Source organism: Silurus aristotelis (genome assembly GCF_946808225.1).
Source record: "Silurus aristotelis genome assembly, chromosome: 29".
In the NCBI taxonomy this organism is placed as follows: domain Eukaryota; kingdom Metazoa; phylum Chordata; class Actinopteri; order Siluriformes; family Siluridae; genus Silurus; species Silurus aristotelis.
The window spans coordinates 1,440,887-1,459,520 of record NC_139602.1 but is presented as its reverse complement, the minus strand read 5'-3'; the positions used below and the strand labels follow the sequence as shown (position 1 = coordinate 1,459,520).

Genomic DNA, 18,634 nt, shown 5'->3' with positions numbered 1-18,634 from the left:
TTTTTTGGAATGTCCAAACTGGTTATACAGTATCGGTCAACCTCTAAATACCGATATGACTGCAGACTTTGTTATAATTATTAGCGATGGAAAGGAAATCTTACAGCAAGAATGGTCCTCCACAGGAACACCAGCACGGTGAGAACTCCCACCACAGCTGCAACAACTACAGGATTCCAGGGAAGGACGTGAAACGTCAGACCCGGACGCCAGTCCTCGGGCATGGCAGCTAGTACCTAGAAAACACACACACACACACACACACACACACACACACACAATCACCTTTAATACATTGAGTACTGAATATGCAAAAGTATATACTTTTTCCCACCCATATGTGGATCTTCCCCAAGTTTGTATACGATGTCTCAGAAATGTTCCCTTCACCTGAACTAGGAGACCCAAACCTGTTCCACAAAAGTCCAGCTCCATGAAGATCTGCTCTCCATGGGTTGGATGTGTGTGGAAGATCTTAAGTGGCCTGCTATAGAGCTCGAACCCTACTGAATCTTTCACACTGACTGCACCCCAAAACTTCTCACCTCACCACTGTGGATGACCGAAATCTCACAAATTTCCACAAAAACAAGTGGAACATCTTCCCAGAACAGTGACTATGAGGGAAAATTGGAGCTCAGTGTGGAATAGGATTTTTTTTATTCTTGGGTGTCCACAAACTTTTGGCTGTTTAGTGTACATGCCCCCCTCCTTAGACTTGAAGTACAAAAAATAGCTGAAAAGCTTCCATCTCTCACGCGCCTGGTTCTAAATCTGAAGGGTCTTCGAACGCTTCATGTGGCATGTTTCTTATTATGGGTTGTTTATTACTGACGTCCAGCTCCGGAAAAACACGAACGCCGGACGAAGGCGCGCCGGAAAAACACGAACGCCGAACAAAGGCGCGCCGGAAAAACACGAACGCCGAACGAAGGCGCGCCGGAAAAACACGAGCGCCGAACGAAGGCGCGCCGGAAAAACACGAGCGCCGAACGAAGGCGCGCCGGAAAAACACGAGCGCCGAACGTGCGCCGACGCTCTAAATTAAACACTATTAATTAAATGTGTTTTTTTATATACTGAAATCAGACATTTTAGTCAGAACATTAGTAGTTCACCTGAAATACTGTATCCAGGTGAGTAATTATGATCTGTTTGAGAGACCAGGAGAGTAAATACACATCAATTCCTTCTGCAGCGGTAGAAATAAACGTGGTGTATCTGCATCTTGCAACGTGTTTAAGGGTGTAGAGAGTCACACGCGATCTTAAACATTTTCTGCTTGGGTCGTTGCTATAGTAACCTCGACGGAAAAAAAACATCGCAAAATCTCCGGAAAAGTATCGAGTGGTTTATCTCTCGACTCCTCAACTTCGAAGTTGAGTCACCAACGTGGTGGACCACATGAGTCTCCCGCGAGCCTTTTCTAAAAATAGCTGTTTCCTACCTTGTTAAATAATTGTTGATAATTATTGTGAGAAATCATTAACATGATCAGTGTCTTCACATAGATCAGAGGTGTGAAACTCAGTGTCACATCCGCCCGACGTACAATTATATCTGACCCGCGAGATGATTTTATATAAATATATTATTTTTGTTATTAATGTCCCGGCGATATGAAGCGCTGATAAACACAAACTACAGATCCCATAATGCAGCGCTTCAGCTGCCTTACCGAACACTAGACTACCTGAGAGAATTCCAACGTCAATCAAGTCGAGCTTCTGTTGATGTATTTAACTCTATTGTACAGTTATTGTGAAACAGCGCCTCACAGTGGTGAAGAGAAAAGTTGATTCTGATGTTTACTGACACTGGCGGTCAACACGTGTGTGTTATTAGTGGAGTGAATGTGACTGTAATTAAGGAATTGAATCTGAGACGGAACTACGAGACAAAACATCAGGAGAAGCTGAAGAACCTGAATGCAGAGCAGAAGATACAGAAAGTAGAAGAGTTAAAGAAGAATCTGACATTTTAGCAGACGTTTTTCACCACAGCAAAATCACAAAGTGAAGCTGGTGTGAAAGCAGAGGAGAAATTTAGAGGAACATCAGCCGGTTATTTACTGAGGGAGAGTTTCTGAAGATCTGCATGATGAAGCTGTGAAACATCTGTGAAACAAATTTACAAAAAAAAAAAAAAAAAGTTTATTTTGATGAATGAGATAAAAAAAACCGAGTCACTAAAATGATCCGATTTTTCCATCACTAATGCCTTAAACACTGAGCTTCAGCTTCCCTAGAAGTTCAAATCATCAATTGGGGCGTTATCTGTCATGTGACCTGGAGAAAGCTCCTGATTGGCTCGTACGGCTTTAATTAGGCAGGATCGCCATGGAGCGACAGTGTCCCAAAAACAGGATCAACTCCTCGTCTTTCTGGACTTCCGTATTCCGATTTCAAGCGACGTCTTAGAAACCATCATACCATAAAAAAAAAAAGTAAAAAAAAATAAATACATTTCCACGTACACACCAAAAAAACGTCCAAAGCGAGAAGATGGGAGTCTCAAACGTGATCCGAGGCGCTCGCTTGCTCGTTGTTGTCGACGAAATCGGACGTCTTCGAAGAGTCCTGCGGATCTGATCATTAAAACAGTGTCAATAAATCAATTCTAATTAAAAAGTAAGAAAAAAAAAAAAAAAAGAATTTAGTTTTACGCCATGAGCTCACAAAGCATGTAAACAAACTCGAAGATCAAATGTTCTTCTGTTCTAAGAGATACCAAAGGTCTACAGGAAGGTCTAATTCCTCCATTTACTCCACACTTTTGCTCTTATAATATCCTCCATTCTTCTGGGAAGATGTTCCACTCGATTTTTTTGAGGTGTTCAATAGGATTTAAGCACTATAGGAAGTCACTCAAGATCTTCCACCTTATCCAACTTATGGAACACAGATCTTCATGAAGCTGAATTGATGCACTTTGTTGAATAGGTTCGGGTCTCGTAGTACCTCCAAGTATGTGCAAGACTGACTTTACCTGACTTTAGTAAAGTCCTAATGGCTGAAGGAGATCTCATCCAAATCTCCACAAAATGCAGTGGAACATCCAGAACATCTCAGAAGTTTGAATCTTACGTATAAGAGCGAATGGAGACTTAAAGCGGATCTTCAAAATTCGAAAAGTTTTGAAACCACACGGCTGTAGTAACGCCCCCTTGTGGCTGAACATAACCGTTTTATAACCTCCGGAATCTAGTGGAACATCTTCCCAGAAGAGTGGAGGTTCTTCTAACAGGACATGTGGACAACATTTGCGGATATGAAACGGACACCCAGAGCGATCGCTTTCGTTTTATACATCATTTTATTGTACACAGATGAAGGGAAATGCACAGGGACCTTGTCAATATGACAGCAAATCGTTCTTTTCCCGAGGAAAAGAAATCCATTAAAAACACCCGAGATGAAGCAGGGAAGCGTCGTGTCGCAGCCGGCGGTAAAAACACAGTTTGTTCCGATCGCAGTTTCCGAAGGGAATCATGCAAATCTCAGGAGACGAAGCGAAAGAAATCAGCGAAGCAATTTGCATTTATATATTTATATTTTTTTACGTGATTAGGGGCTGCGTTCACGTCGATCCGGATAAATCTGGAAAAAAAAACAAGAAAAAAAAACAAACAACAGCAACGTTCTCCATCCTCGTCTCCGTTCACACCGAAATATCGATTTCAAGCAATTCAATTTTTTAACTGCTGAAGCGAACGAAAGCGTTCGAATTGTACAATTGTTTAATTCGGGGGGAAAAAAACGTATTTTACAGCATCTGGTTTCATTCAGCAACGTTTGTAGAGACGCTTCTATGGAAATTGAGACGTTTCGTTACGCACAAAGGAGGAAACGTACACGAAGTGCGTTTTGTTTCCTTCACATTACAACCACCTGGGAGATCGTTTCTAAAAATATTCATCTAAATCGCAGTTTTTTTAGCAGCCGAAGCGAAAGAAATTAGTGGTTCGGAATAAATCTGACCTACAGGAAAAAAAAAAAACTCCTCCGAAACGTCTCTATTTCTATAGGAGCGTTTAAAAACATTTTTTACGGACGTTACTGATTATAGCGATACAGTAAAATACGTCTTTTGACTAAAAATAAACAAGTCATGTGACCCAATCAATCCGAAACAAAACTTCTATACTCTCGTTTCCTTCAGCAGCGTCCATAATAAAAAGTCTACTCCTGTGCACCCAGGGCTTTGTGGGTTCAGGATTGTGTTCCTGAAGGTGGAGGAGCATCATGTGGAGCCCTCTGCTGCTCAGAAGGAGCGTGAGGCGTGTCTTGGCCACCCCTGGGTTGCGGTGGTGTAGGAGGAGCCGGTCCATGTGCAGGTGGAACCATGGTGCCAGGGGGTGGTAAAGTCCCGGGGGGGAAGGGCCGGGGCGGAAATGGAGAGTCTTGAGGTCTGGGAAAGTTGGGTGAGAACTCGTGTATGGCGTGAGGTGCTGGACCCATGGATGGGAAGTCTCTCAGAGGTGGTCCATGCACTAGAGAAAAAAAAAAAAAAAAAAAGTTAGACACTTTGACTTTAAATGAAAACCTTGAGAGAACATCTTCCTTATCTTCAAGAACTTGGTGGTGTCCAAGTTCCTGTTTCACAGGAAATACGCTATGACCAAAAGTATTTGCACCCCTCTCCATTCTTCACCAGACTGTTTCCACACGAGCTCCCTGAAAACCTGGTGCATTGGCGTTAAGGTTGGAGCAGAAGAACTTGTGAACTGTTTAAATTCAATAATTATTCAACTCAATAATCTAATCAGTTCATCTCCTGGTTATCCAATGAAAATCTGACCAAATAATCGCTCTTGAGAATCGTCAAGTTTAACTATAGTTTACACTAAAAACCATTGAGTGAGGGACCAGACAGTTTGGAGCTTCCAGGAACTCAATGCATATCTCCATGTTTTTGGATCTTGATGGACCATAAGGGGAACCTGATGACGGCTCATCCACCATAATGTTCTCAACGTGTTTTGAGATGCTTTTCCGCGGTTGTAAAGAGTAAATATTTGGGTTCCTGGAAGCTCACACCAGTCTCATACATGAGTATAGAAGCTGCCCACATGATGTTTTTTGTTTTCCGCACCATTCGATTTAAAACCGTTGTGTGTAGAAGCATCTTAGCAGCTTGCTAACAAACATTCAGATCAATAAACTCGTTTATCCTGAACCGTGATGCAAATCAGAACACTTTACCGAAAGGTCGAGGAGGGACGGGTCCATATGGGCGCAGAGGAAAAGGAGGTCTGTAGGAGTCCATGTGCGGTGGCCTGAAACGAGGGTCGGGTCCGAAAGGCGGCCCGGGAGGAATCATGGGTTGGTAATGGCCGTTCGGAGGCGGCATCGGCGGGGGAAGTGGTCCGCCCATCGGCGGAGGAAGTGGTCCACCCATCGGCGGAGGTCCGTATGCCTTCGGAAGAGCATTCGAACCCGGGCCGGGAGAATCTCTGATTGGAGACGGGAGGAACGACCCCTGTCGCTGGGACTTGTTTACCTGGAAAAGAAAGATTTCTCTGGTTATAATCGAATTGGCAGACGACTGTAAACCGAACGAAGCGTGTTATAACTACGAGGTTGCAAAGGGGCGGAAAATGTGCGGTAAATTTCCCGAAACTTTCCATGGAAACATTATCTGGGGGAATTTTGCAAATATTCCAAGTTGTTTACAGGAATTTTTATATATATATATAAAAAGTGTATACAAACTTTTGGTTTGATCATAAGGTGGCATGCGTTTTTTTTTAACTACATTTTAGTTCCCTGAAATCGTCGAACATGAGATTCTGTTGATTCCCGTGGAAAGATCTTGGAAATTCCTGGAATTTTGCACCCCTGGTTATAAACATCAGCCGTGCACTTAAACACCTGTTTGGCAGATTATCACCCGTAAGCGATGTGTTAAGAGACACCCCACAAGCCTCGTTAATCAAATCTTGCGCAGGGCCGTTGGATCGATTCGTCCCGACTGATGCATTGTTGGGTAACAAACCAATGTCTTTTCATGTAATTGAGCAAAGAGGAGCACAGACACTGGGGGAATTCAGCTCATATTGGACGAATCAGATTCCTGTAATGATTTCCCTTCACACCATGAGATAGATAGATAGATAGATGGATAGATGGATGATAGATAGATTAATCTGTCCTAAATGATCTGAATTCACCGCGAGAGAGGGAAAAAAAACCTTGTTAGTTTTCCACAAACGTGTTTGGCCAAAATGCTTTTAAATCGTCATTTGGTGTTTATTATCCCAGCACTCGGAGATATGAAGTACTCACTGCCTCTGTAGGATCAGCGGAGGCCTGCATTGGGACCTCAGCCTTAGAATCTACTTGCTTTATTTTGTTTTTTAATCAGGAAGAGACACACACACACACACACACACACAGTGACTATGGAGAGACTACAGTTTCTTCAAAGCAGGTTTTCAAATCTGAGACGTGTAGATACTTACAGAGCCGTCCTGTGTGTGAGGAGATGAGGTGCGAGGACCGGACATGTCTGAAAGAGGAAGAAACAGAACATACATTTATATAATAATAATACACAGAATATGCACATTAAACACACACACACACACTTATGTATGAACGCAACCTGGTCGAAACGGCAGTGGATGTCCGAGGTCAGAGGAACGTCCATGTCCATCCAGGAGCAGGCGTGGTCCTGGACACAAGAAAGTATATTTTGTTACATCTCTGTGTCTAACAAGCTTTCTAGAATCCTACAAACATGGTTTCAAGAGCCTCAGCGGGGCATCTGTAGGACCTGGAACCTGAGCCAGCATTTAAAATAAACATGTCTGCAGGCAGGGAGGTGAACCCAACACCCAAACCATAAACCACTATCGCTATGGTTACACGGTTCCGGAGAACCAGGTGGGGCTGAAAAGCGACACTGGAGATTAAATGGCCAGGGGTGTGTTCCAATTAATCCCAAAGGTTTTCAAGAAGACCATTTAATTTCTTAAGAACCACTCCAACCTTCGCTTTGGTCTCCTGGTTCATACGAAGGAAAGACTTCATACCACCACATCTTAAAACGTCACAAAGTTTTGTGGTTCATCACAAGAAGAATGTCCAAATACTGTTGAACTCACCAAACGTCTCGCTCCTTCGTCCAGACGGAGGACGTCCAGGACCTTCTATCATTAAAGGGGGAGAAGGAGCACCACCGCTCACCGGAGAAGGTCCGTACGAATCCCCTGTTTAAAGAAAAAATATTCATGCAATCATTTATTTCTGTGGAAAGTGTCCAGTCTGGAAAATGTCTGGAATTTTCCAGGGAGAAAAAAAAAAAAAAAAAAAAAAAAAACGGCTTACCTCTCTGTAACGGAGGCATGTGGCGCTCTGGAGGACCGGACCTGCACAGCGAGCGCTCCAGATCAGACATTTTGTCGCTAAACTCCACAATCCTGAATTGGCAGAAGAAGAAGAAAAATAAATAAATAAATAAATAAATAGGAAGCTCATGAGATCAAAAAGACCGTCACGTGACCGTGGAACACTGTAGGAGCAGAAGTATGTGGACACCTGACCATCTGATTACACATGATCTATTAATCTCTACTCTTCTGAGATGATGTTCCACTAGAGTTTGTGGAGAAGCAGCACATACGGCTGGAACAGTCAGGTGTCCCAAAACTTTTGTCTGAAGAGTGCGTTTCAGATTAGCGAATCCAAACTCACTTCTGACGCAGGTTTGCACATTCCCTCTTCTCCTCAATCAAAGTTCGTTCTGAAGCCCGGGCTTTTAACTGAAACGCAAAAAAAAAAAAAATACAAATCAGTATTTTCAATATTCAGGATCTCGAGTCAAACATCTCCAACTCTTACCCAGTTCTTACCCAGTTCTCGTGGGCTTTCTTTTCCTGCACAGCAATCTAAAAAAAGAAAAGAAAAAGAAAAAAAACAGATGAGATAAAATGACCAGAAAATCAAAGACGTGAGATTCGTAACGAAGCCGATTCACCTCTGCTTTCAGAGATCTCTCGTTCTGCTGCATCTCCTCCTGCATGTCCTTCACCTTCTGCCTCAGGAGGTTTAGCTCCTCTTCGGCTTGCAAGGCTCGGCCGTCCACCTCGGACAGCTTGCTCTCCTTTTCGTGGCGCTCCAGCTCCTCCTGAGTCAGCTTCCTGTGACGGGATCACACGCATCACGCTTGGTTTAAGCGAGATGATCTCTAATGCGGGGGAATTCCTCATGGGATTTCCCCAATACTGATACACGATACTTACTGGTGTAAGATGTTTTCTTTCTGGTGGTACAACTCTGTTGTGATTTCCAGTCTCTGTTGGAGGTTCTTGAACTGGTTCTCCAGGTGGGTCTTCTCGTTTTTCATGTTCGTTTGGTCATGCATGACCTTCTGATATTTCTCTGGAGGGGGAAAAAATGTACATTTGTAACGGACCTCTGAACAATACCAAAGACATATTTGAAAATATTTATTTTAAATATATGGTTTAATCATATTATATTTGATAAAAATGTAGCTTTTTTTTTGGTCTTCAAACTAAAATTTCCCTTCGTTATTAGCAGAGGTCGAGGCACCAATAGTTGTTTGCTTGGATTAAAGTAAAAAATGGTCAAAAATCCATACTGATAGTTTTTCCGGGTTGCGTTATACAGTACAAGAGCAGCCTCTAGAGGTGAATCTTGGACACTGCACAGAGAGCACTATATTTAAAATTGATAAATTATTGAATGATATTTTTTAAATGAATATATTCATATTTCATTTAACACATTTTCATAATTGAGTCAGTACTATTTTTTAGATTCAGTACTATTTTTCATCTAGTGTTTGTTTTTTTTATCCATAATTATCTGCAATTACGGTCCAACCCAGCTATCGCGATCCATAAAATCCACTATCGCTTCGCTCGACCTCGACATGCACAAGTAAATGCTTTGATTTCAATAGCAATGAATATTATATATAAATATTAGTTGCTTATAAATACCTTCGAGTTCTTGTCTCACTTTCTGTTCAGCCATGAAGTTTTCAAACCAGCGATTCCGCTCGTCCTCGATGACCGAAAGAGTAGCTTTGATCTACAGAATAAACAAATTGTTAAGGGGCCCAAGCACCAAGTCTCAACATCCACAGATGCTTTGATGATGGACAGAACTGGACTGTAGAAAGAAAAGATCTGACAAACAACATGGTGTCAAGATGATTGTGACCAGTCACATGGCCTCATGTCCTGGTTCTGAAGATGCCTACCTAGTCTTGTATCGGAGCAGAAGGCTTCCTGTTTGCTGGATTCATAGTAAAATTGTGATGAAAGTTTTTGGTGCCAATTAAATAAAATTTGGAGAAGCAGCAGCAGCGAGTTTTATAGGGAAGTGGACAGAAACGAGATGAACTGCTCTGAACCCCAGGTGTCCAGAATTTCCATCCTGTGGTGGCTTTTACATTTTGGACAAACGGACCATAAAACAAGTTCAAAATTATCTTTGATTAGAATGTTCCTCAGTATGTTCCTTAGAATGCTCTTTCCTTAATCGTGATGTCAAACAATTGACTACCTGAAAGTGGCAGCAAGCATATTGCATATGCACATATCAGAATGTTCCTCAGCATGTTTCTCCTCAATTAGGTATCAAACCCATTCTAGAGCATTTCTCATTTCTCTCCGTACTTACCCTCGAGACATCCATCATCTGTTTGAGGTGCAGCTTCAGCGGATCTTCATTTTTGTCTAAAAAAAAAAAACAAGTATGAATTTCGATTTCCAGGAAAAATTCCATTTCCGGAAAATCCAGAACACTTTCTGAACATCTCACCGTTTCCGATCTCCTCGTTGTTACACGCCTCCAGGCTCTTGAGCTCGGCGATGCATCCGGACAGAACCTGGAGCAGAGGGAAAACAGAGGGTGATCTAGAACGGAAGACGACGAGCTGGAATTCGACACGATTCGACACGTTTCACTCACTTCGATTTCGTTTTCTTTGTGCACGAGCGCGTTCTCCAGCTCCGTCTGAGTTTTGTGGTAAACCTTGATCTTCTCGCTCAGTCTCACGTGCTTCTCCTGCCAGTCTTTGGCGTCTTGCAAGAGCTTCAGGGGAAACGGCGAGAAAACAAAAGGCGCGATTAACGAGAGACACGTGCGAATAAATCGCTTCGATGTCACGTAGAACTTACGGATTTCTTCTGCTCCTTCAGGGCGCAATTGTCCTTTTCGAATGAGAGCACCTGGGCTTTGAGGGCATCTTCTCGGAGCTTCGCTTCGTCCACGAGCACCTGGACCTACACGGATTATGCAGTGTTTGAAATTTGTACTTACAAAAATACACGTTTTTTATTTTATTTTAATATATAAATAAATACTGTTCACCTTTGAGCGATCTTCATCATACTTTTTGAGGGTCTCCTGATACTTCTGAACTCCCTCGTGCATCGTAGATATCTGAGGAACAGAAGAACTTCAGCAAAGCGCAATCGTATACACGCTATACTGCCAAAAATATTGGGACACCCGACTCATGTGCTTCTTCCTGAGACAAAGTCGTGTTCCGATACTCCTGTGCACAAAGCCGGCTCCATGAAGATGCATTGACTGGATGTAGGTGGAAGATCTTGAGTGGCCTGCTAAACATTGTGAGAATATCATTGTGGGAATGAAATCTCACATCTCCACAAAATCTAGAGGAACATCTTTCCAGAAGAGTGGAGCTCATTGGAAGAGCACATGTGGAATGGGGTATTTAAAAAGAAGAACATAGGAATCTTGGGTGTCCACATACTTTTGTGTATATAGAATTGCATTTCTTCCCCCGAACTTTACCGAAGTTGTACAGAACCGTGACTTAAAAAAAACCGAGGTACGTAACGAGCCGTGAATTTTGTGTACCGTTACACCAGTAATATAAATATAAATAAATAAATCTAAAAGAGTTGCAGGGCAGAAAGTTCACCTTCTCGTTCAAAGTTTTGTTCTCTTTCTCAGCGTTTGCGATTTTCTCGTACAGACGAGCAAAATTCGAGCTCAGCTCCTCCTTCTGCTCGTTCAGATCTCGGTAATTGTTCTGAAAGACACAAAGCGAAAAATGTAGCTTTAAATCTATACAGGAGAAAAAGGCATCATTTAATATCAACGGGTTGTTGAGATGAGTTTGATGAACTGATTTTTTTTTTTTGTCATGTTTACTGCCAAATTTGATGATAGTTAAATAAAATTTGTAGGAGGAGCAATGAATAAAACTCTTCAGATAAAAATCCCAGAGATGCCTTCATAGGCCATCTTTCCGAATTGAGCCTAAAGGTGGCGCTAGAGCGTCAAAGCTAAAATTTGGTCGGAATATTCCTTAGTTTTATCCCAGATGGATCTCTGGCCATAGACAAACTAAGAAGTAGAACGTAGAACGATACCGTTTTGTTTTACAGCAATCGTGATTCTCGTCAGGATTTTTTTTTTTTTTAAAAACTTGCCTTGAGTTTGAGAAACTCCTCCTGCTGAGAACTTCGGGATTCTTCAGAATTGCTCAGCTTTTCCTCGTGTTGTTTGATCTGGATCCATTAGGACAAAGAAAGCGATCGATTAGTGCTAAAGAAAACTTATATGTATTTTATTTTAATTAAATAAAAAAAATGTCAAAAGATAAAAAAATATAAAAATAAAAAAGACGTCACCGTTTTGTTGAGTTCGCTGACTTTTTGAAGCACTTCCGACTTTTCGCTGATGAGCTGCTGGATCTTCTCGCCGAGCTGTTTCTCAGTCACTGATTAACCATATATCAATAAATACAATACGATGCGTTTTATTGTGATAAAACCAACAAAAAAAAAATGTTTGCTGCTATAAACAAGAGAACAAAGTGTACTTACGGAGATACCTCCTGCTCTTGACCTGAGGAGACAAAGCAGAAGTCAGATTCATGGTTTTCAGATCTGGACAATACCGGAAGAGGTCGACCGATTCATCAGGTGATTTCTGGAACTATCATCTATTAGCAAAATCCGGGTTGCGTTATACAGTACAAAAGCGGCCTCTAGAGGCGAATCACTGAATCACAACAAGCTGTTTATTTGAAGTGTCTTTTTTTTGTTGTTTTTTTAAAATCGGTCAACCTCTAAATATCGATATGACTACAGACTTTGTTATAATTATTAGTGATCAAAAGGAAATCTTACAGCAAGAATGGTCCTCCACAGGAACACCAGCACGGTGAGAACTCCCACCAAAGCTGTAACAACTATAGGCTTCCAGGGAAGGCCGTGAAACGTCGGACCCGGACGCCAGTCCTCGGGCATGGCAGCGATTAACTAGAAAACACACACACACACACACACAATCACCTTATATGCAAAAAGTATATACTTTTTCCCACCCGTATGTGGATCTTCCCCAAGTTTGTATACGATGTCTCAGAAATGTTCCCTTCACCTGAACTAGGAGACCCAAACCTGTTTCACAAAAGTCCAGCTCCATGAAGATCTGCTCTCCATGGGTTGGATGTGTGTGGAAGATCTTGAGTGGCCTGCTATAGAGCTCGAACCCTACTGAATTTTTCACACTGACTGCACCCCAGAGCTTCTCACCTCACCACTGTGGATGATTGAAATCTCACAAATTTCCACAAAAACGAGTGGAACATCTTCCCAGAACAGTGGAAATTACTATGAGGGAAAATAGGAGCTCAATGTGGAATTGGATTTTTGTATTCTTGGGTGTCCACAAACTTTGATCTTGAGAAATTTCGCTTACACACACACACACAAAATCAGTCTCATCATAACTTCTTTACGATACCTCAGAACCAGGTTAATATTTCAATACCCGTCACGAACAATAAAATATTCATTTCTCTGTGATGACTGGAGGAACCCTGGAAAGCCTCTGTGTGAAAGTAAGCGCACCCTGGAGTGTTTAAAGGCATGAACATGGAAAATTGTGTGTATGTACTAAATCCCAATTTTGTCAGGCGTATGATCCAATTAAATCAGAAAATAATCCACACACACACACACACACACACAGAGACAGAGAGCAGTTTGAGTGGACTTTCAACCCTAATGCAGCACATTATACTAATCTTATGGACACTCTGGGTTTTCATCATCTCTTAGAAGACAAACAATCCAAACATGAGATCAATAAACCCCTGGACAGATGTGACACACGTACTTCCTGAAATCCGGACACGAACACGACTGACACGGTGGTCCACAGCTCCAGGACTCCAGACAGGGCAGACATGTGGCTTATATCCGACTCCATTACCGTTTCAGAGGTATCTATCTATTAATCTATCAATCTTTCAGACACGCTAATATGCTAATATGCTAACGTCATTGCGCTGTAACCTGTAGAAATCAAACCGAAACCGAACTTCACTTTCTCACACGCGTGAAGAACAGAAGATCATGCAGCGCGTTTCTCATTACTGATGTCCACCACCACCAGAACCTCCACCACCACCACAACAACTACTACTACTACCTTCTCCAGCCTGCACTTCGAACTGCACTCGGTACACACGTCACCGCTTCGTGACCCCGTGGCGTCACCGCGCTCCGGAAAAGCACGAACGCCGAACGAAGGCGCGTCGGAAAAGCACGAATCCCAAACGAAGGCGCGCCGGAAAAGCACGAAACCTAAACGAATGCGCGCCGGAAAAGCACAAACGGAACGAGCGGCTCGCCGGAAAAGCACGAACTCGAACAAACGCGCGCCTTAAAGGCACGAACCAGCGCGGGAGTTATCGGTCATGTGACCTGCAGAAGGCTCCTGATTGGCTGGTTAAGTGTGCACGATTGTTTGCATTTTCCATCATTTTTAAACGATGCATTTCAATATCTTTAAACTACAAATGATACAAATGAACATGAAAATCAGAGGAAGCTTCACACGTAAGATTTAATTACGGCAGGATCGCCACGATGCGACACTGTATTTGTCGTTTTACTATTTTATCATTTCAAGCGAAGTACTCGAAAGCAAACAGAGCATCGTAGAAACAAACAAACAAAAAAAAAACAACTCACAATTTCCACGTACACCCCAAAAACGTCCAAAGCGAGAAGATGGGAGTCTCGAACGTGATCCGAGGCGCTCGCTTGCTCGTTGTTGTCGGCGAATTCGGACGTCTTCGAAGAGTCCTGCGGATCTGATCATTAAAACAGTGTCAATAAATCAATTCTAATTAAAAAGTAAGAAAATAAATATAAATAAATAAAAAGAAAGCACCAACCTGAAGATGGATCGATTTCGAATCCTAAAACATCTAACGGTGTCTCCAAAATAGCCTGAGGTCCTTTTGGAATCTCCGTGGCCTCTTGAAAGCTCGCTTGGACGTCTTGATGGTTTCCATTGAAGCGCCCGGCGTCTTCCTCAGGAGGGGTCGCGTCCTGGCTCTGGGGCTCATCGTCCTGAGGGATCACGGTGAACAAGTCGCCGGTTTCTTGATGGAGCTCGGGCGATTCGGTCGCGTCGGTCAGAGCGAGGCTTTCTGTTGGACTTTCCACCTCTTCATATGCTTCGGAAACGTCGGAAACTTTCTCCGCTACACGACAAGCGGCAGGAGAACAGGATTATTTTTCACCATGAGCTCACAAAGCATGTAAACAAACTCGAAGATCAAATGTTCTTCTGTTCTAAGAGATACCAAAGGTCTACAGGAAGGTCTAATTCCTCCATTTACTCCACACTTTTGCTCTTATAATATCCTCCATTCTTCTGGGAAGATGTTCCACTCGATTTTTTGAGGTGTTCAATAGGATTTAAGCGCTATAGGAAGTCACTCAAGATCTTCCACCTTATCCAACCCATGGAATGCAGATCTTCATGAAGCTGAAATGGTGCATTTTGTGGAACAGGTTTGGGTCTCGTAGTACCTCAAAGTATGTGCAAGAACCACACATGGGTGGTTCCAATACTTGGATCAGTACCTGACTTTAGTAAAGTCCTAATGGCTGAAGAAGATCTCACCCAAATCTCCACAAAATGCAGTGGAACATCCAGAACATCTTCTCAGAAGGTTAAATCTTACATATTATAAGAGCGAATGGAAACTCAAAAATGAAGATCTAATGATAAGGTCATGGGTGAGGTGCTGCTATGTTTTGGTCCTCCAGGGATAAGACTTACCCGTGTCTACGTGAGACAGGTTCTCCTCCTTCACCAGAGGAACACTGCTGCTGTACTTTTGATGAAGATAAAAAGCAAACTCCTGAAAGTCATCCAGAACGGCGGATTCCTCGTCCAGCATGCTTTGATCCATCTGCTGGCCGAGCTGCAGTGCCTTCTTCTCCCGAGCGTCCAGCATTCCATCGATCTCGTCCAGGATGGCGTTTTCAGAAACCTCCAGGATGCTCTCCAGAGCACGTTCTAGATCTTCGGAGCTGTTCGGGTGAGCCTGCTTGGCCGCGTTCAGCCGATGATCCAGGTCGGTGAACATGGCTTCGACTTTGTAAAGGTCTTTGATGCTGAGGTGGCGCAACATGCGTCCGATCTCGTCGTCGTTAAATCGGTCTCTCAGGAGCGTCAGTCTCTGAACACTCTCGCTGTACTCGGGTTCTTCTTCCACCAAGGGACCCGTCCTGGTTTCCTCTACGGCTTCGGGTTCCTCATCCTGCTCCATCTTCTCATCGTCTTCTAACTCGTCCTCTTTCAGAGTCACCAACTCGTTTTTTTCTTCCTCCACAGGTTCCAGCTTGGGGTTTTCCAGCACGGTTTCCTCAGAGACCTGAGCAGTGTCGGATCTAGTCGCTAATACGGCGTTTTCGTCCTGTAGAAGCTCCTCAGGATCTTGGTCTTCGTCCTCATCGATTTGTGGTTCACTTGTCAGATTTTCAGATTTCAACGTATCCTCAAACAAATCGATAATTGTGTGTTTGACTCGCTGGATTTGTTCTTCGGTGTGTTCTTCAAGCTCGGGACCCTTTGGAGAGTCTTCCTCAATAAAAGTTTCGGGTTTGTGGAACTTGGTTTCGCTGGGGTTTGGGGGTTTTTCTAACAGTGATGATTGAGGAACATGCTGGGGTTCAGCTTCAGACTCAGAACTAACAAGGTTCTCATCCAGGTCTGAAGCCACGCCCTTGATCTCTTCCGATTCGTTATTATTTGATACGTTGACGTTTTGTTCCTCTGCTTCTTCACTGGTTTTTATGTCAGAAATTGAAATGTTCCGAAACTCGGGCTCTGCCTTAGGCTTTGTTTCAGCATCCATCTTCTCCTCCATCTTCTCCTCCACCTCCACCTCCTCAACCTCGTCCTCCTCATCATCATCATCATCATCATCATCATCATCATCTTTGGTTTCGTCCACCCTCTCACCTCCGCTCACGATTTTAAACACCCTGTCCCCTAAAGTCGACCAAACGCTCTCATCCGTAACATCTTGAGGTTGCTCTTCAAAAGTGAGCAGCGAAGGTTCTTTTACAGGTTCCTCCTCAACTACCTGCTGAACTAAATCGTCTTCCCAAGCTTCGTCGTCCTCAGGGGTGACCTTGAGCGTGTTCTCGTCGTCCGTTGTAACGGCTTCGAAAGTCGTCCCGAAAGTCGTTCGCGCTTCCGAAACGCCGGTTTCTACCTCAGTGGTGCGAACGCCATCCTCTAAACCTTTATCATCCTTGGAAGGTGAAGATGAAGCTTCATCGGGAACGTCTCGGTCTACAGGTTGCTCGGGATCAGCGATTGTTTCAGCACGATGTTCATCCTTTTCGTCTGAAGTTGTCGTTTCCTTCGGCACTGGAGCGAGTTCAGGATCACGTGGACGACCTTCACGTTCGTTTCCGTGTTCGGCTTCACCTTCCGTAGGAGACGAATCGGAATTTACGAAGACGTCCCTGCCGGTTTCATCCGTCTCTCCGTTTTCAGGAGACGGTTCTTCTTTATGGACGTGCTCATCTTTGGTTTCTTCAGGAACATCACGCTCTTTCTGTTCGAAAGTGAGCAGTGAAGGTTCTTTTACATGTTCCTCTACTACGTGCGGAACCAAACCTTCTCTCAGATCTTCGTCGTCGTCGTCGTAGGGGGTGACTTTGCGCGTGCTTTCGTCGTCCGTGGCGACGGCATCGAAAGTCGTGCCTAGAGTCGTTTTTAATTCGGAAACATTTTCGACCTGGGTGGTTCGGTTGCTTTCTTCAGAAGCCTCATCATTCACGGAAGGTGAAGCTGAAGGTTCATCTTGGTCTACATATCGATCCGGATCAGACTCACTGACAATGTCTTGATCTTGATCTTTTTCGCTGGAAGCCGTCATTTCCATCGCCGCTCGAGACGTTTCGGGATCGTCATCTTGACCACCTGTACGTGACGAGTCGGGATTTGAGGCAACGTCCCTGCTGGGTTCCTCCGTCTCGCCGTCCTCATCGGAAGCATCCGATTCTTCCGGTTTGTCACTGGGCTCATTGATCTGATCAATAAATGAGTTTTGTAACAGAGCGTCGACGTCATAGCTTGCGAATTTATCGACTCCTGTGTCAAAGCAGACGAAATCGGTTTCCTGAAAAACACAGAATTTATAGTCTAGTAAATAGTTTAATAAAAAAATTATACAAATATAAACAAATTATAAAAAAATAAAAGTAAGAAACTGATAAAGAACACAAATGTAACTCATTGTTATTATTAAACTATGGTCGGTCTGAATACTGGATTCTGATTGGCTGGAATTTCAGGTATTTTGTGCTCAATTGAATGTAAACAAACATCCTGTACCACTTCACACACACCCCTGGATTATCACTTATTTACAATTTTTATACAGTCTACGTGTATTTGAGCGTGTACGTGTGAACCCAGCTTTAGTACACGTGTAGAAAGTGTTCGACGAATTCATTGGTTTTGCCGATTAATCAGCGCCAATTAGTTCGACAGTTGACAGCTCGGCTATAGGCAAAAATCCATACCTATAGTTTTTCCGGGTTTGCGTTATACGGTACAAGAGCGGCCTCTAGAGGCGAATCACTGATGGCACATGCTGTTTATTTGAAGTGGGGTTTTTTTTTATTAATTTTGGATGCTACTTTTTTATGTCTTTAATTTTCCTAAATATTTATTCATTTATTCAAAATCGTTCGAGGTGTGTAAAATGTTTAAATGGTGTTCGGTAAAAACGTTCACCCACCTCAGTAGGTACTTCGATTTCCTTTTCTGTATAAATGTGATTGATGTTCAAAAAGTCCTTGGGGAAATACCCGAAGCTGTTACCAACCTACAAAAAAACAACAACAACAAAAAATTTGTAAATATATAAATGGAGGTTTTAGTTCATTCGAAAGAATAAAATAAAAACGTTTGCAAAAGCTCGAAGAAGAAAAGGATCCGCTCATGATCCACAACATACAAGCTGAGGGGGCTGTGGAACAGAGTCATTAAGCTTTATTGAAGATGGAGCTCATGATGGTGGCAAAAAAACGAATAAAATAAATAAATAAATAATAATTTTAATTGAATCTAATCAGGAGGAACTTTATCATTCAGCAAGACAACCGAGGACTTCATGAAGAAGGTCGAGGTGGAAGGTTTTGGATTGAGCGAGTCGATCAGGAGAGCTGACCTTAACCCAGGAGATGAGACTAAAAGGAGAAACAAATTGATGTCATTGATACACCGGTACACTTTTTGCTCGCCTAAGTCGTGATCTTTCAGGTCCTTAGAGGAACACGTTCATCTAT

The 18,634-nt window shown here is 43.0% G+C and overlaps 1 protein-coding gene and 1 long non-coding RNA gene across 4 annotated transcripts in view; one reads left to right on the top strand and one right to left on the bottom strand.

Moving 5' to 3' along the window:
- LOC310722852 (transport and Golgi organization protein 1 homolog) overlaps window positions 1-18,634 on the bottom strand; it is a 37,022-nt gene that overhangs the window by 17,257 nt on the left and 1,131 nt on the right. The window contains exons 3-28 of one of the 3 annotated variants that reach the window (XM_083535611.1): window positions 18,085-18,171; window positions 15,102-17,460; window positions 14,206-14,517; window positions 14,000-14,121; window positions 12,146-12,277; window positions 11,840-11,861; window positions 11,645-11,733; window positions 11,444-11,521; window positions 10,930-11,040; window positions 10,350-10,421; window positions 10,157-10,261; window positions 9,948-10,070; window positions 9,798-9,864; window positions 9,657-9,712; window positions 8,972-9,062; window positions 8,246-8,384; window positions 7,981-8,143; window positions 7,856-7,891; window positions 7,698-7,765; window positions 7,332-7,423; window positions 7,109-7,213; window positions 6,607-6,675; window positions 6,464-6,510; window positions 6,288-6,344; window positions 5,205-5,502; window positions 3,297-4,492 (exon numbers count right to left, since the gene is read on the bottom strand). In XM_083535611.1, coding sequence (XP_083391737.1) covers window positions 4,212-4,492; window positions 5,205-5,502; window positions 6,288-6,344; window positions 6,464-6,510; window positions 6,607-6,675; window positions 7,109-7,213; window positions 7,332-7,423; window positions 7,698-7,765; window positions 7,856-7,891; window positions 7,981-8,143; window positions 8,246-8,384; window positions 8,972-9,062; window positions 9,657-9,712; window positions 9,798-9,864; window positions 9,948-10,070; window positions 10,157-10,261; window positions 10,350-10,421; window positions 10,930-11,040; window positions 11,444-11,521; window positions 11,645-11,733; window positions 11,840-11,861; window positions 12,146-12,277; window positions 14,000-14,121; window positions 14,206-14,517; window positions 15,102-17,460; window positions 18,085-18,171 — 5,181 coding nt within the window. In that variant the 3' untranslated portion in view covers window positions 3,297-4,211. Of the gene's footprint in view, window positions 1-3,296; window positions 4,493-5,204; window positions 5,503-6,287; window positions 6,345-6,463; window positions 6,511-6,606; window positions 6,676-7,108; window positions 7,214-7,331; window positions 7,424-7,697; window positions 7,766-7,855; window positions 7,892-7,980; window positions 8,144-8,245; window positions 8,385-8,971; window positions 9,063-9,656; window positions 9,713-9,797; window positions 9,865-9,947; window positions 10,071-10,156; window positions 10,262-10,349; window positions 10,422-10,929; window positions 11,041-11,443; window positions 11,522-11,644; window positions 11,734-11,839; window positions 11,862-12,145; window positions 12,278-13,999; window positions 14,122-14,205; window positions 14,518-15,101; window positions 17,461-18,084; window positions 18,172-18,634 lie in introns of those variants that run through there. The other 2 variants (XM_083535612.1, XM_083535613.1) reach the window with 2 other exon arrangements.
- On the top strand, window positions 13,234-13,913 carry LOC310722870. Its single transcript, XR_014532519.1, has 2 exons — window positions 13,234-13,555; window positions 13,588-13,913. It is a non-coding gene; the product is annotated as an uncharacterized lncRNA (long non-coding RNA).